At 38.8% G+C, this 17,109-nt stretch overlaps 1 protein-coding gene across 1 annotated transcript in view; it reads right to left on the bottom strand.

The window, feature by feature from the left end:
- syt6a (synaptotagmin VIa) overlaps positions 1–14,814 on the bottom strand; it is a gene marked incomplete at both ends in the record, with an annotated part of 53,419 nt that extends 38,605 nt beyond the window's left edge. The window contains one exon of the mRNA XM_079225976.1: positions 14,622–14,814. Coding sequence (XP_079082102.1) covers positions 14,622–14,814 — 193 coding nt within the window. The remainder of the gene's footprint in view (positions 1–14,621) is intronic.
- Positions 14,815–17,109: the final 2,295 nt, after the last annotated feature.

The following is a 17,109-nucleotide window of genomic DNA, read 5'->3' as shown; positions in this document are numbered from 1 at the left end:
GCCTCAACAACACATTGGATCTGCTTCTGGCCGTTAGCCCAGCGAGAAAATGTAAGTAGAGTTCAAAGGGAGCTGAGCTCAAGCTGGAGGACTGTGTTCCCTGGGACTAATGCTTGGAGAATAAAAATCAGAATTCGCTCGGGTATTCACCAGAGAAGATTTATTGCAGCCCCCTGAAATCCTCCCATGAATCAGCAAGGCTGACCAGGAACTGTGCGTTAAGTTGGAAAGGATGGGAAGAAGGTTAAAGGAGAGACTCGAGAGGTGCAGGCGTGAAAGCATCAGGGAATGGAGGTTCTCTTCTGCTGCTTTAATGAAGGAACAGATATGGCCATGGGCTCAATGCCCTTTCTCTCTGGCACCACATCATTGTATTTATTACTTTTCGAGATACTCTGGTTTCATATGTGTTAGCCCAGCATATATTGGTCTTCTCGTGATGGTTTGCTGTGATCAAATAGAAGTTGTAAACAAAGACATATTAACAATGACAAGTGAAGAATGGTAGAAGAAGTACTCAGTTATTTTTACTTCAAGATGCAGTGTGTAGTATTTGGCAACATCCAGCGTTGAGGTTGCAGATTGTAACCAACTGAAACTTCTCCAGTGTGAAGAGCATATATGGAATAGGATGCCTGACGCGAAAACGCAAATAGCACTATTCAGAGCTCGGTTTTGGTTTGTCCGTTCTGAACTACTGTAAAAACATGGCAGTATATCCAGTCAGTAAGTAAATACAAGCGGTTCATTCTAAGGTAACAAAAACGTAAATAAAACATACTTATTGTTATATTGCATTTCTGCTAAAAGATCCCCATAAGGCTACACACTGTTCCTTTAAGTAAAAGTAGCAGTATAACAGTGTAAAAAACGTCCTGCGTTCAACATTTTACTTCAGGAAAAAGTACAAAACTATCAAAGTATACTTAGAAATATTAAAAGTACTCATTAGAATTATTGATAGATTGATGTGTACATTACTGAAGGTACATTTTAATGTTGTAGCTGGTAAAGGTGGAACACATTTTAATTACTTTATATGCTGCCGGCTAATGAAATTCCCCGGTATTAATATAGTTTTATCTCAAACTTTTATTGATGTATCATAATTTGATTGACTCTGAATATGCAAAGTAACTAAAGTTTAGTTCATATGAATGGGGTCGAAAGAACAATACAGTATTTGGCTCAGAAATGTAGTAAAGTAGAAAGCAGCAGAACATGGAAACACTTTGTGCAGAGCAATGAAGAGACTGTAACCTTCCTCAAGTGAATACAGCAAACAAACATAAATGCAATATTACATCACATTTTCCTCTTTTTTATTACATTTATTCAACATTTGTGTTTTTTTCATAACAAGAATCAGAATTAGAGAGAGCGAGAGCAGTAAAACCCAGAAAGGTAAAAGAGTTAAAGAACGCTATGCTACATCTACTGTTTTAGAATAACAAGCATGCTGAATAAAGCTACTTTGCTCGTGCTGCACAGTTCATAGGGGGTGTGCGTGTGTGCGTTGAAATGAGGGTAAGCTGGGCGTGAGGTAGTGATGCGTGTCGGGGTGAAGGAGGAAACTAGGATGGGCTGTTGAGGAGAGTGATGGCTTTAGGTGTCTGGTGGTCCTGGCCTTGCTGGAGACAAAATGTCTGCAGGGAAAGTGAGCCGGGTGTAATGGGTCAACTATCCTAGTGACCTGCTTTCTTTTTCAGATTTTCAAAAGTTTTGTTTAAAATTTGTGCTATATTTGGATACCCGGCTAGATAGGTATTATTTCAGTACTGATCCTATATTATAAATGACAGCAACTCTTTGCTGAGCTACATATACATACATACATACATACATACATATGTATCAGTGCTTGATCAAGTTGGTTATTATAGGACTTCTCTTTTGAGAGGTTTGATCAGTCCTGGGAGAGTGTTTCCATTTCCTCTCTCAGACTGACCTGCTCCACTCTAAATGCAGAGCATGCTCTCCAATACTGACACATTTTCACTTCAGTTGTGGCCAAATGCCACCGGTACTGCACCTTCCTGTCAAATGTGTAATCTTTGCATTCTATAAGGTATTGGAGAGCCATTACTATGTGGAGCCTCTCACCATGAGGGTTGTGAGTGAAGTGTGTCCTTGAAAGAGGTTTCAATCATGGTCAGCTGTATATTAATGGGTAAACACTCATGTATAACCTGCTTCTATCTCTACCAAGAATAGTTGACATGGCACATGGGAGGAGATAGTGGAGAGCATACAGTAAAAGAAGAAGTAGAAGTAAAAGAAGAGAGAATATTGGACTTACATTGACAGGAGGCCAAAAATAATAAAAGCTCTTATTTCTCTGTGTAAGCTGGATGTACAGACATGCAACTGCTTGCCATATAAACTTTGTAAACAAAACATTGACATATTATATTACCTTGTTTCCAAAAAAGGTAATACTGCTTTAAAAACAGAGCTCAAAATCCATTAAAGGCATGTTAGTAAACTTCTCAAAATACAGCTATTTTGTACCATTAAGGACAGGATATCAAGGATATTATAATATGAAGTCACTTTAGACAGCATAGTGTGGATGTCTTGTGACAAATAGTAGATATTATTATATTGGATTGCACTGTTATGGCCAGGCACGAAAAAGTAAAAATGAGATGAGTGCAAACTTATTATTTGGTTGGAAAATAACTTTTTATTAACTCCACATTGACATAGCATCCCTTTTTTAAATTGGTATTCCTAACATGTTGTTTTCACATTGTCATTTGATACATTATTATAATAATATAAATTAAATGTAAGAAATTAACCAAAACATTGTTACATTGCCATGTCAAAATAACGTTTTAACCTTATTTCTTTCAGCATGACTGCGGTTGCATCGATGAACAACCATAGACCGGTAGATCTGATAATGTAGCACAGATTGCTGACTAAAGTAGTTTCTCAGAGACAAACCCTTTAGGTACGTGTGCTATTTCTGCTGCAATGGAGTGATGATCATGTTATGATAATACAGTGATATAATATGGATCCACCGCTGTAAAGCATCTTTTATGCCTGAGGCTACGGACCTCCACTACTCCCTCCGGCTTTAGTGAAACATTTTAAAATGCAGATCCACGGTTTGTTGCATTCTCATGCAGATACAACTTCCTGCGCATGGGAAGAACTTTTGTTGTCATTTCATGAATATGCTTCGTTCATAATTTCCCCCATGGAACCTTTCTTCAGAATAAACAACAGTAGTCAACATTTAAAAAAATAAAATAATGTAATACTGTTGTTCAATGAACTACACATATTACAAATATTTGTAATCAATCATGATCATTATGGTGACCGTTGAAAACAACAAAGACGAGACTTTCATCAAATGTGTAATTCATGGCACAATTCAAACATGATTAAAACATTGTTTGTCCCTCTCCAATGTCTATATACATATTTATACCAAAATAAAGTCCCATAGTGGTCCTCCAGAAAGGGGCGGGCCTTTGCCTCTCTATCATCCTCTTCTCTATCTTCATCCATACCTGGCTCAGGGGATGTATTAGCGACTGTTTGGTCAGTAACAGCCAGTGACAGGTGATTAATTTTGCACACCGTTGAAACAGTCTGCTGGTTCCCTGTCATGTCACACGCATGTATTGCATTCCCAGCATACCAGACTCTGTTCTTAATTACACGCTTGGCTAGGGATTAGCTTTTCAAAGAGTGGGGCTAAGCTCTACCTGGGTATGAATTATCATTTGTAAAACTTATTTACATAGAGGAATTTCCATAAGTGACCCCCAGGTTGCTACTGATATCTTGTAAATTGAGGTGACTCGGTCCTGTCACTCTCCCAACACGTTTCACCTGTTATAGTATTAATGCTACACAGGGAAGAATTAACCACAGGCATTTACAACACTGATAAACCAACAGCTATACTTGTCATGTAAATTAAAATGATTAGTATTAAAATCATAATATGTTCTTCACATGGAAACAATTAGAACGCTATTCTGTAATTAAGACCTGATAACTTCTGGAAACATTCCTGGAAATAACAATGTAGTTTGGTATTAATTATTGGAAAATAGTACAAGCTACTTTAGTTGGTTCAGTTGTAAAGCAGTTGGTATTTGGTATGTGTATATATATATATATATATATATATATATATATATATATATATATATATATATATATATATATATATATATATGAATGCATATTCATTATTATTGGAAACTTTCTTCGTCCATATGTGATTTAATTTTCTTAATTCAGCTGAAATTAATTACAAATGTACCCAGTAAAACATTGAACAGTGACTGATTAAACATAGTGGTGCAGGAATGGGTGAGTCATCAAATCAGTGAACACACTCAGTAATTTCAGTTATACAGCAATGTCGACCTGAATTAGTTACAATAAGCTTTGTAAGTGGTGCACACGGGTAGCTCCCCAATTTTACGATTCTCTGCCAAAATGCACCTTGTTTGTGTGTGTGTGTTTATTTACTTTTATAGGCGCCTTTAGTTTTTTTTTACATTGTCTATGAGGGAAAAGGGGGCACTTTTTCTTCCAGTACCAGAGGTGGCCAAAATAGCTCCTAGTTTGGCCTTCATTTTGATCTTGAATATACACCTGTCAAGTTTTGGGAAAGCATTTCAGCAGTGCTACAAAATCAGTCCACAGACAGACTGGTAGTAATGAAACCCACAAGCTGGAACTCACCTGTTTTCTAATCTGATAGAATTATTCATATGTTTCAGAAAAAGTTCCACTTTTGTTTCTTGTCACATTATTTCCTTCTGGGTAAAACTTGCACCTTTCCCTCCTCCGAATGAATGCATTTTAAGTGATTTAGTCTCAGAAGAGAATCTATTTCTGGATATTTATTACTGCATCTAACAGATAAATGAAATATGCAAATTTAAAGGACGCGTCTGTTGATGAATAATGCAACATGACCCCCAGAGTGTGTAAGAGGTGATTAGAACTACTGATAGCCAAAATCTCAATCTGTTTAACTCTATATTACGGAAAGGAAGCTTTTTTCTGTGCATTTTCTTCCAAGAATAGATAAGTCCTTATCTGATCTTCTGTGCCACACTCTGGTGTTGTTCCACTGATGCAATATTAGTAATTACAAGAGTTGCAACAGAGACACTTGACTGTTTCCACATCTGCAATGTTGCACGGTGAAACCGTGGAGCAATTTTTCGCTGGTGACAATCTGTAAGGTCATTGCATCAATTCTTGTCAGCTTAGGTAACATCATTCCAGACCAGACAGCAGCTACTTTGCAGAGGGCGCTAATATAATCAGAGGATAAAATGTCACAGCAAACCTCAAATTGCAAACCTCTTTTTTTCCAGTTGAGTTCGAATTCTGCCAAAGTTTTAATGAAACATGATCACCATGTTGTTCAAAAGCCTCTTGATCGGCCAACTGCACACAAAACCGACACCCATATTGACATGCAAGGCCACACTTTTTCTACGCCTCCTGGTCTTTTGTCATGAGACTGTTATTCAGTTTGTCCTTCCCCCATCTCCCATGGACCCTGATTGTACTTCTTGTGGGTCATGTTTCCCCGGGGGATTGTTAATGGCAGTATAAGTGAAAACACAAAATATAGGAAGCAGCAAGAGATTCCAGGAAATGGGAGCAATATACTCTGAACCGATGGAGGGCCCAAGGCACCATATGTTCTAGGTGCAGTGTGACTAACACATTTTCCAGCTGCTAACGAACACAGGCAGAATCAAAAGCATACTGTCTACAACCTAAATAAGGTATTCTACACATTATATAATGGGCTATTTATATATAAAGTGGTGACTGTCCCCTTTGGCTGAACAAAAAAAGTAAAGAAAAACATCTTCAATCATTGTCATAACAAATGACGGCAGAATTTAGTACTATCTTGGCATCATATTATAAAACGATGCAGCGCTGCATACACATTACACCCTTGGTTTGCCCCTTAAGCATTGGTATTTGTATTTCATTTAGCCTTTCATGCGTGCAACAACGTCTCTATCTAATTAGTGGATACCATTTTAAGTAGAACTCCTCCTCATTATCTTGTCAAAGCCTGTGGCTAGTTACAGTTATAGTAGAAAGAAAATATCTTGCATCCTTCACCCAGAGGCACCAGATGAAGAGCCTCACACCCTTCTTTAGACTGAACCTCATGTGTGTTATTCTCACACATGTCAAGTCTTTTCACAATGTCACTCCACTTAAAGGACATTGATGCATGTGCATATATATGGTGTAATCATGAAATTATGGAAATTTCATTTATATAATGTGATTTCTGTAATCTTCGCTGGAAGAATTTATTCGGCTCAGGAGAAAAAGATATGTTAACGCTTTTAACACACCCCGCGATTTACAGTGTAATTTAATTTTAGGAATTGGATACCACTAAGACACGGCAGAAGGAAACTATGGGGTACAAGGAGGACATTTTAATTAAACTATTTTTGTAAATGCGGTACAGTACTTGTGAACATTCGGCTGAACCTATAAAGTAATGAATAACTGCTTTTAGTAAAAGCATTCATTTTTTATTGGGCTTCAGACAATCTAAAGAACATTATAGTTAACTAAATTGCCTCTGCAGTAAGCTAGTTTTTATCCTAAGTCCCTGATATGCACATTGTCAAGATTTGAGCTTCCAGCATTGGTGAGTAACCCTGAACATACAGTATATTTTCTGTAAAACTTTCCAAAAAGCCCTAGTTTTGGTGGTATACAGTAATTGTAAATATGTTATACTACAATAACTTCTAGGTTTTCCCCACCAAACTTTTGTTTTGTGCCCCTGTGTGTTTTGTGCCCCTGTGTGTACTGTGTGTACTTGTTTTCTGTTGTTTGCAGTACTATGTGGATAAATAGTATATCCACATATACTAGATTATATTTTATGTGGATATAAAGCGGTATGGTGACAGCCCTATTATGCAGGGCTGTCACCATAACACTTGATATTTTATTTAGGTATTTTTACAATTTAACAGAAATACAACCTTCAAAAATACGAAAGAATATAAGAAATTAACCATGCATCTGGCCAAGTAGGTCATAAAAAGAAACAAATAAAAAATGTAAGCAAGTAAATGAGTAAAAATAAGAAAACAAAGCAATCAAAACAACCATACAACACTTTCAAAGGGATCGTCAGTCAATCGTGTCAACCATAAATTCAAGCCAACATACGGATATGTTACAAAACAATATATTCAAAGAATTCTATTCACAAAGTTTCTCTAACTTAGTTATAAACTTGCATATGGGGTTGCATCTTGATGAAACATAGTGCTTATCTTTTTAGGAGATACTAAGCTTCTAGAGCCAACAAATTCCAGAAACCCGTGAGGTTAGGGAGGGCGAGTCACCTGCCAATTTCCTTATTTTGACATATCTGGTCCATTTTGTCCACCATACCACTTTTGACGAGCCAACCGCAGTTTATGGCAAGCAAGCGCCACAACTTCTCATCACTTTTTTTCTTTTAGGATTTCTTTGCATGTATTCACTGTGCCACAATCGGCAGCAGCGTAAAGAGGCGCTGAGTGCCTATCCTCCGCTGAGCGCTGCATATTTGCTGTTTTTTTTGGGGGGGTTGCCAGGTGTTGAAAAATGTTAAAACTTTTGGCAATAGGCTGCGATTTTCATTGTCAGCTTTTAACCGGGACAAATACCACCAACACCGACCGTCACATCCTACATGTAGGCAACGAGTGCTGAACGACAACAATGGAGGAGAAGTGAACCCTCATACAGCGGCGGGGTCCATCTTCTTTCCCCACATGCTTCAACCTTCCCCTCATCCAGAGCGAGGATACTGAGGACTGCCTTGTGCCAGCATTTTTACTTCTGCGGATATTCCGTATCATAGCAACCAAAGCATCTCAGCTGAAGAAAAAACACTGCGTATAAGCAACAATAAGAAAGTATTTGATTAGTGTTTAAAGAGTCATCTTTGTCATATAAAAAGCAACAATGCACCTAATGCTTTCCTCACAATCAAACTAAATGGGGATATTTCTTGCATGGAAACCAATGATGGACTGTTTCAGTTATATTATAAGAAATAGAGACTTCATTCATTTATTCATTCACATAGTTTACAGTTTCAACTATTTTGACAAACATTTCCTTTTTAGAGTGATTTCTTTAACATCTTTGTACAGGTTAAACAACTCACAGTGGATTAAAACACCATAAACACCTTTTAGTATCATACAACACCACAAACTACAGCTTGCAAAATAATGTAATGTTTTTCATAAAGTTGATTAAACACCTCTGACGCAGGACCCTTCAATTATTACGGGGCTCTTACGGCGGATTGTTTAAGATTGTACAGGCAAAAGGTTCCTGTATTCTTGTTTACATTTTAATGTCTGTTACATTGTGTTACATTGTGTAACAGATGAGGTTGGGAAAGCAGATTCAGCTTCTTTGTTTTTCATAGCAGCATTAATGGATTTATTGCCACTTGGCAGCACAACAAGCTGTGAACACAACATTGACACAGTATTGGATATGGAGCCGCTCTTTTGATGCTGCACTTTGTATGTTCTGAGTAAAAATACACAACATAGCGTCTTAGAAAAAAGTATTTAGGCCCATTTTAACTTGAAACGGGTAATTACTTAAAACTTGCTAACCGTGCACCTATTATTACAAATCTCATTAATCCGACACATTTAAAATCAGATTTAGAGCCGCGTTGATAGATTATTTATTTGTTTACCACTTGGGGGTAGTGTAGCAACCTGTAAGCACAACACTCATATAACCTCACTGTGTAAAGCTGTTGTGGCGCACGTGTAGAAGCATTTTCGTGTTGTTTTTTCGTTTGTGTAAAGGCCTTAAGGTAAACAAAAAATATTTCACTAAAGTATCAGTCCAATTTGCAGTTCCAAGCCAGTGTTTGTTATCTATTTATAGATCTTTGTTCTCATTTAGTTTTTAGTGTTCAACCATTTAGCGATATCACCCTCTAAAACTGCACAATAATGTGTGTGATGAAGTGTGCGGGCCTCACATGTGATTCTACACCATCAACCCTGTGAGCGTGACAGGAGCGCCGGCCCCCGGAGGCCCGAAACCTTTCACTGTGACAGACAGCTCAGCAGCCATTATGACAAAACAGCAACTTGAACCGACACCAACCAGTGAAACTCTGCGACAGGAGAAAGTACAAGAGGCTTCATTAGGAAAGAGGGAAATGAGAAGAGCTTGACATCAGTGACACGAGGAAGTCAAATGAGGCAAAACCAAAGCCTAAGAACCGCTTTCGTTTCTCCACTCAAAAATTAGACCATCCCAAAATACAGTAGGGCTGTAGTACTCTGTGGCGTGTGCTTGGGCTGTACGAGGGGTATTTGTATAATCCATTTTTACACGTTTGCTCAAGAGAAAACTCTTTATATAACTTGCGTTTTACGTACTGCAAACGTTAGCATGTCTGGCTAACTAGCTTGCAGTCCTAATCTAACCCAGATTCACCCCCAAAGCCAACAAGCAAGTTATACTTTGGGGCTTTACAGTTCATGTTAACAGGCTTTGTGCACTACTTGCACATCCACTGTGTAGTATTGTTCCAGCGTGTGAAGCTGTTAGATCACAGTAGCAGCTCGGCCCTGCTTCTTCTTGGATTTTTATTGGACTTTTTTTCCCTGGGACGTTGTTGTCTCAGTCTTTTAGCTACGATATTATGCATGTCGCCAACAGTGCATATTTATGATCTCTTCACAGAGTTCTCGTTTTCAAATAGCTCAGCTTGGCGGTAGTTCACATATTACAAAATATCATAAATTGATGTATTACATGTATTGTAACTTAATATTGTTTGATTCCAAATGAATGACTTACGAGTCACGTGACAACTTTGACTTTATTTTCATACGGGACACGAACGGCACTCCCACCCTGTCCAATGTGGGCGGACTATCACCCATTTTATACTATGTCATTTACTCGGAAGAAATAAGTAGCCTGCTATCATCAAAGATCTGAAACTGTCTGAAATCAAGGTCACTTGGTTTAAAAAGATTACCATAATTTTATTAAATCTGTTTGTCAACCGCAAATATGCAACTGAGGGGGGATGTAGCATAATGTTGTGCTCCAGGCAACATCAACACAATTCTCATGCTTTGTTGTGTCTCTCACCACTCTGCTTGCTTGGGGCCTGACTCTTTAATCAATAAAGCAATGTTACTGCTCAATAGCGCAACAGAGCCCTTGCCCAGTGCGCTGGCCTGGATAACACGCAGCAGGTTTCTACATTACTCATCCTCCTAATACTTTTGTCATTAATGACACCGATAAAAAAAAAAAAAAGCCATGCAGAGAGAACACTGTTCTGTGAAACACTGACGCAAAGCTACAACGCAGCGTGGCATTGTCTGCACTATTATAGTCTTGAGGACGAAGGATTTTTATTATTTATTCATGGAGATGGATTTACATTCAGGATAGTTCCACAGCTGTTCTACTGGGGAGCAGATAACATTGCTTGAAATTAGCACCTTCGGGGACATGCCAGTTTCTGTTGAGCTTCAAAATGAAACTGTGGGGGGAGGAAACACCAGAGAAGCCCTCAGAGAAAGAGAGATGAAGGTGTTCCTGTTTGTAATGCTGTCCACAGCCTGCTTACAGAAGAGCCGATTGGTATTCAAGCCACTGTTTGACTTTTGTCTTTAGCGCATTAACTTTAATGAAAAATGTGTTCCACTTTGCTGGTCATTATCCTCATACTGAACTGGCTCACTGACCCTACTCTACTGTATCCGTTTGATTTGAAACACCTGTGATAGATCATTTTATACCCTCACACTTGTGTTAAGGTGCAAAGAATGCATGACTGCTGGATAAATACATAAACCTTCCTAATTCTGCATATTGGATCTATGTCCCTGCCCACCTTGCTTAAGTGAATGCCATAAGATGCAAAAATACCAACATGTGTTTCATTATTGTAATAATTATAGTATTAATAACACAAGCCTTTGAGGCTTGGCATTTGGTCTTTTCATGGCAGACATTTTTCTGAGCGTTATCTTCCACAACAGGAATAGTGTCTCCACTGTTCTTTTGCGGTCCACAGTGAAATGTTGTGTGAATAAAATACAGAGACAGGAGACAGTAGGTATTAATTATTGAAAAGCACAGCAGTTTGAATGGGGTTCTAATCTCCACAGTGCAGTTAATTTGATGTTCTTGTTTTTCTGTTTTGGATTGAACCTGCAATGCAGCATCCGTCCCTGCAAATACCATGGCCATAGAGAGAGTGGATACTAGTGGGAACTAAATGAATGATCTACTGATGCTAATGTCATCTGCCAGCCAGGGTCTTGTTTAATAAACCTCAAGATGAGATGGACGTGCGTGAAACAACGTGATCAAAAATAAGCCTCATCAATTCAAAGCCCACACACCTGAAGCTGCAGCTGATAATGAAAGAGGAATTTATAATGAGGGCGAGTGCTGTGTTTTGTTGAGAGGAGAGGGTGGAAGGGGGGTTATAAGTGCATCCAGCAATTCACGAGCTACACAGGCTTAAGGGATATGTTTTGTTACTTGTATCAGCCCTCGGGAGTGAATATCGATATCTTAGACAGGCGGCTGATCAGTGGGAAATGTTAGCTCAGAGGAGTGTGAGACGCTGAGCCCAGCTCCTATTATCTCCCTGAAAAAGTATTGTGTTGCCTTTCACACACACAGCAGGTGTTTCCTGCGTGGCCTTCATTGAAATACAATCAGCCAGCTCAAGTTTCAACAAATTGGTCGATAAAGACAATGGCTTGTTTTCTCACAGCAGCCGCATCAGGACAAGGAAGTTGATGTCCCAGGCTTTCTAATTATTCATTCTTATTTTATCATAATCGATTTGAAACTTGTGCAGGATGCTCAGCCGACAGCGGGGAGTTCACATGGGAATATTTACTCAAAGAAAATGTCTCTGCTGCTGTGCGCTGGATAGTTGCAGATGTATTCAACTGCACACAGCTGCATGATCACAAACTTAATGGGGTCTTATTGATTTTATAATTTCACCTTGTTCTTAAAGCTGAGATGAAGACAAGAAAAAATATATAATTACAAATAGATTTGAAAATGCACATACTGTATACTCGGGAGCAACAATTGATAGTTTATTGATTTCGACAAAAAAAACACCAACTGAAGTAGGATGAGAATGCATAGTTGTGTTTGTTACGAACATATGTAAAATATGAAAATGGTATCTTGAGGTGAGTTATTGGAGTCATAAAAAAAGGTAAACATGCATCACACTTTGCAAATTAAACATAATAAAAAATATACCTAGAATTTGAACATTTTTGCGGGGCAGCTATCCTGTTAGTGATGTATGTCGTCACTCAGGTGGGTGTGGTTTGATCTAGGGTGCCGGAAGAGGATTAAGGGGCAATTGTCCCTCCCCTTTACGCCCCAAGCCCGATTCACAGTTGGTGTGATCCCATTGCAAAATGGTCTCTAGTTTATTTATTGTTTCTGCATTTGCCTTTAACAAACACCGCTTCCCATAAGCCCTCGCCCATCGTGGGTTAAAACGTCAAGGCCAGTCCCTGAATTAGTTGAGGCATTTTGCTTAACTCAGACATGTCTGTAATAAAAGCAGGACACCGTTTTTAGATTAAAATAAAGATTTACAGCAAAGAAGTTAAACAGATGACATTAGAGGAGAGTGATAGTCATTGATGGAAAAAGTATTTAGATCTTTTACTTAATCATCCTTGGGCTCAGACCCAAAATGTAATGCACCGGTACCTTCCGGGTGGGAAAATTCTAGTTGTGATTTTTAAATTCTCCTTCAGCGGTTTCCACTGATAACATCGTCCTGACCGAAACGTATCACCAACCCTTTGGTTCCTCCTTTAGGTATACTGTTGGCTCTGCAGGCACTTTTGCTGTTATTTGCACAGGTAGCGCTGTTAGCACAGTTAGCACCGTTAGCTGTGGGCCGCAAGCTGGCCACCACCATGTTGAGAGCCGTAGAAATAGAAATGCTTCCAATCTCGCACCTTTATTTATATATATATATATATATATATATATATATATATATATATATATATATATATATATATATATGTATATATATATATATATATATATATATATATATATATATGTGTGTGTTAAACATGCGTGCTACAACCACATTGTAATTATAGGAAAGAAAAATATAGACGATGACATTTCATACAACCCCCCACCCCCAACCTACACATCCTCCAACGATATGGGAAGCAGCTTGTTTAGCTTCCATGTGGCAGAAATCATTTTCATCAATGGCTGCATAACATGCAGTGGCATTTAATGTCCCCACAGCTCAGTGGTGGATGCCAGTGGCACTGTGATGTACGTTCAATTCCTCCACTGAGAATGATGTGAGCTGACAGTGGATTTGGTCAGGATTGGTGTGACATGCACGCTGTGAACCCATCCTTGAAAAAGCAACCGCAAATGATATTTCCTCTTTCTTGAAATTAATTCAAGAAACTAATGTGTTTCAAAATTAAAAAAATAATTAGCTGGATTAGCAAATTATTAAAGATTGCAGTAACAGATATCCAATATGCAAAAGATCACTTTATTGGTATGAAATCAAATGTCCCGATATTCTGCATTGTAATTCTAAAGTGCTGTTTTAAAAGCTGTACACAGACATTTTTTTTATGTTTAAGCTCAGCTATTCATAAACCCTTTACACTCAGAGCTCAGGGACACCTACTTTTTCGAAATCTATAACGCTACAATTCTTCACACGCCTTTTGATCATGTTTTGAACAGTGTTACGTGCAATATAACACTACATTTACAAGTGTCCTCTGCTTCTAGACAATTCCGCCAATATTTCCCTGATTTAACAGCACCTTTTCACAACTAGAATACACACAACAAAGAATTAAATCTTGCAAGAACCCTTAGAGCTGCTTCATTAACAAGAGAGGGATTATTCCTTTAAAGAGGTTGAAGCCCACTACAAGTGCCAAAGCAACAGATGCACGAGGGTGCAACAGATGTGTAAATCATCCCTCATGAATAAATCAAAAATCCAATTCAGGATGTTGAAACTTTGCAGGGCAGATTAGGCACACAGCATTACTGCTTTATGTTGTTAACCCAGGCACAGCAACATACATTTCGAAAAAGGTTTGTTTGTTTCTCTTCTCTTTTCGTTGTAAGCATTAGTGGTCAAGACAGCATCAGCTGGCATTAGTCAGCCTGAAGGCTTATCTACTGTAATAACAATATAGGAGCTCTGCTCTCTGGATAAAGAGTTTGTTTTATATACCTTTTGTTCCCCTTTGCCTTGGGTCACAAAAGGAATAATGACTCAGTCGAAGCTCTGTCTGAGTAACATCTATGATCGCACATGGTAAACAAAAGAGAAAAGAGGTAAAACTACATGTTACATGACAAAAAAACAGATTACAGCTTTTGCACTTGCATATAAAGCGACACAAAATCCTTTAAAAGTAGCTTCTTCTAAGGAAAAGCATGGATTCTTACAAAGCACAACAGGAAGGCTGCTTCCCTTCACCCAATATAGATCAGGAGTTAATTATAGTCCTTACCCAGTTCTTTGCGGTCAGAGCTGTGGCTGGACAGCAGGAAGAGGTAATCCTTACAGGTGTCTTGATCCAACAGTGAGCTATTGTGCAGGCAAAGGTCAACAATTAGGGTCACAGCTTTCTGACAGACCATGTCATACTCCTCTCGGTCAGAACTCATGCTCCCAGCTGCATCCTCAGCCGTGTGTGTGCTCATCCAAGGGGACTAACACACCCACACACACGCAGCAGCAGCAGCCCAGCATGAAGAAGATGAATACAACTTGTCTCCGTCCTCGGCTGATTCTTCTCCTCCACGGTCTCTCAAGTGTGTTCACTCACAAACACGCTAGAATGTATGTACATATATATACACACATATACATATGAATCTGTAATATACAATGTGTGTTTGTCTATGTGTTTCAAAGTATGTGTGTTTGCAGGGCCAACATTGTTAAGTGCATGAATGTGTGGTATGTGTGTTAATGTGTGTGTGTGTGTGTGTGTGTGTGTGTGTGTGTGTGTGTGTGTGTGTGTGTGTGTGTGTGTGTGTGTGTGTGTGTGTGTGTGTGTGTGTGTGTGTGTGCAATAATGTGTGAGGACTTAATGAATCACATTTGTCCCCAGGTGATAGGACAGAAATGTTGCATCACATACATGCTACGAAAAGCAAGTCACCAAGAAACACAACGGCTAACCAGAGTCTAAGACTGCTCCAGTCCCCTCCTCCTCCTCTCGTGTCTTAATCCCTCTGTTTCCACATCGCTCTTCCCAACACCCCACCCTCCATCTGACTTTAATGCTGCCACCGCTTCTTTTCCCTCTCTCAAATGAGGGAGATGTAAACTTGAAATAAAAAAAGGTGAAATTGATTCAAGTAAGCTATCGATGATGGTTACAATGTGGGAAGGTCATGGATGCAGTGGTCGGTGTGAGGCGCATGTCATCAGGGTACAAAAAAACAAAAGCAGCGCAACAAAGACGCCATCAGCTTGGTTTAAGGGTGAAGTGATCGACACAGTATCGTCTGGGCAGGCAGGCTTAAATAACTAAGGAACATGATGGCGACCCTGCAAGACACACAAGCAAACACACACAGTACCGAGGCAACAGGACTCTGGGGCTGTCACAGTGTTTACAAACTAAAAACAAAAACATAATGACCACTGGGCTTGTTTTTCTCACAGTTTGAGTGGCGCTGCTGGTCCCTGCAGGTCAAAACGTCTCTTGTGATAAATTCCACCGCGAGCTGAACCACCTGTGACTTGCTAGCCCTCGCTGCTCCCACTGCCAAACCCCCACTGCCAGTCCCCCATCGCTCCAATTGTGATCCCTGAGTGTTTACAACCTGTAATAATGAGGATTTAGCTTTGTGTGTGAAAGAGAGAAACAAGGACAGGATGAGGGAGAGATACCAAGTTGTGAGGCTGCATATAAAGGGAACAAATGGCTTGGAAATGCTCAGTGGTGGAATTACTCACATCTTTTATTCAGTAAAAGTAGCAATACCATGCTGTAAAAATGTTCTGTTACAAGTAAAAGTCCTACATTCCCACATATAAGTGTTTGTTGGTTAGATTGGTCCCTTTCAGACAGTTATATTATGTACATCATATTATTGGAATATTATGTACACAGAATTTCAATGTTACAGTTGTTGAAGGTGGAGCACATTTTAACAGCTAATTATACTGTTGTTTAGTTCAATCTATAGCACAGAATCGTATTTTAAAAATGTTGTTGTTCGTCAAATCTAGTAGTAGTATCGTAGAGTAGAGGTTTAAAGTAGCATACAATTAAAATACTCAAAGTAAAGACCCACAAATTGTACTTAAGTACAGTACTTGATAAATGTACTGAGCTATACACCACTGGCTATGTGTTTATTTTGAATAAAACTTTAAACTTTGCAGCAGCTGTTTAACGATGAATGACTTGGGATGTGAAAATTGCCTTAATGTATCTGTTGGGACACTGTAGCTAATGAAGCTCAATAAAAGCAAATACATCTCTGGCAGCTGATTCCCTTCGCTGTCTTTTCATAAACCTCTGAGGATTCAATTCAAATTAATTTGTCATATCTGATAATTAGAACAAGTGAACATTCAAAAGTGTTTATTTTCCAATCACGGCTGTAAAGATGAGCAAAAAGCCCCAGGCGAAGAAAAAACTAAAGCTAATTGACTTTTTTAGTACATTATATTGAACTATATGTGAACTTGCTTGACCTTATCCCTTAATTACGTTCTTAGCCATTAATTAAAGTAATTTAATAAACCCTGTGATGAATTAGGCATCAGAAAAATTATGTCATGCCTTTCTAATTACAAAGAGATATTGAGTTCAACCAGATCTCTGTTGTCCCTTCCTTAATGTAGTTAAACCAGGGCGTAAATACTACGTTGTCTACACTGGTGGGCTATTGTTCCCAGATAGCTTCGATAATTGAGAGCTTATCGTGGCCCCCACCCTGCATTTCCCCTCAAAGGTTGAGTCTGGGGGTCGACTG

Source organism: Taurulus bubalis (assembly GCF_910589615.1).
Source record: "Taurulus bubalis genome assembly, chromosome: 11".
NCBI lineage: Eukaryota > Metazoa > Chordata > Actinopteri > Perciformes > Cottidae > Taurulus > Taurulus bubalis.
Note: the sequence above shows the minus strand (reverse complement) of the source record. Positions and strands in the feature narration are given on the sequence as shown.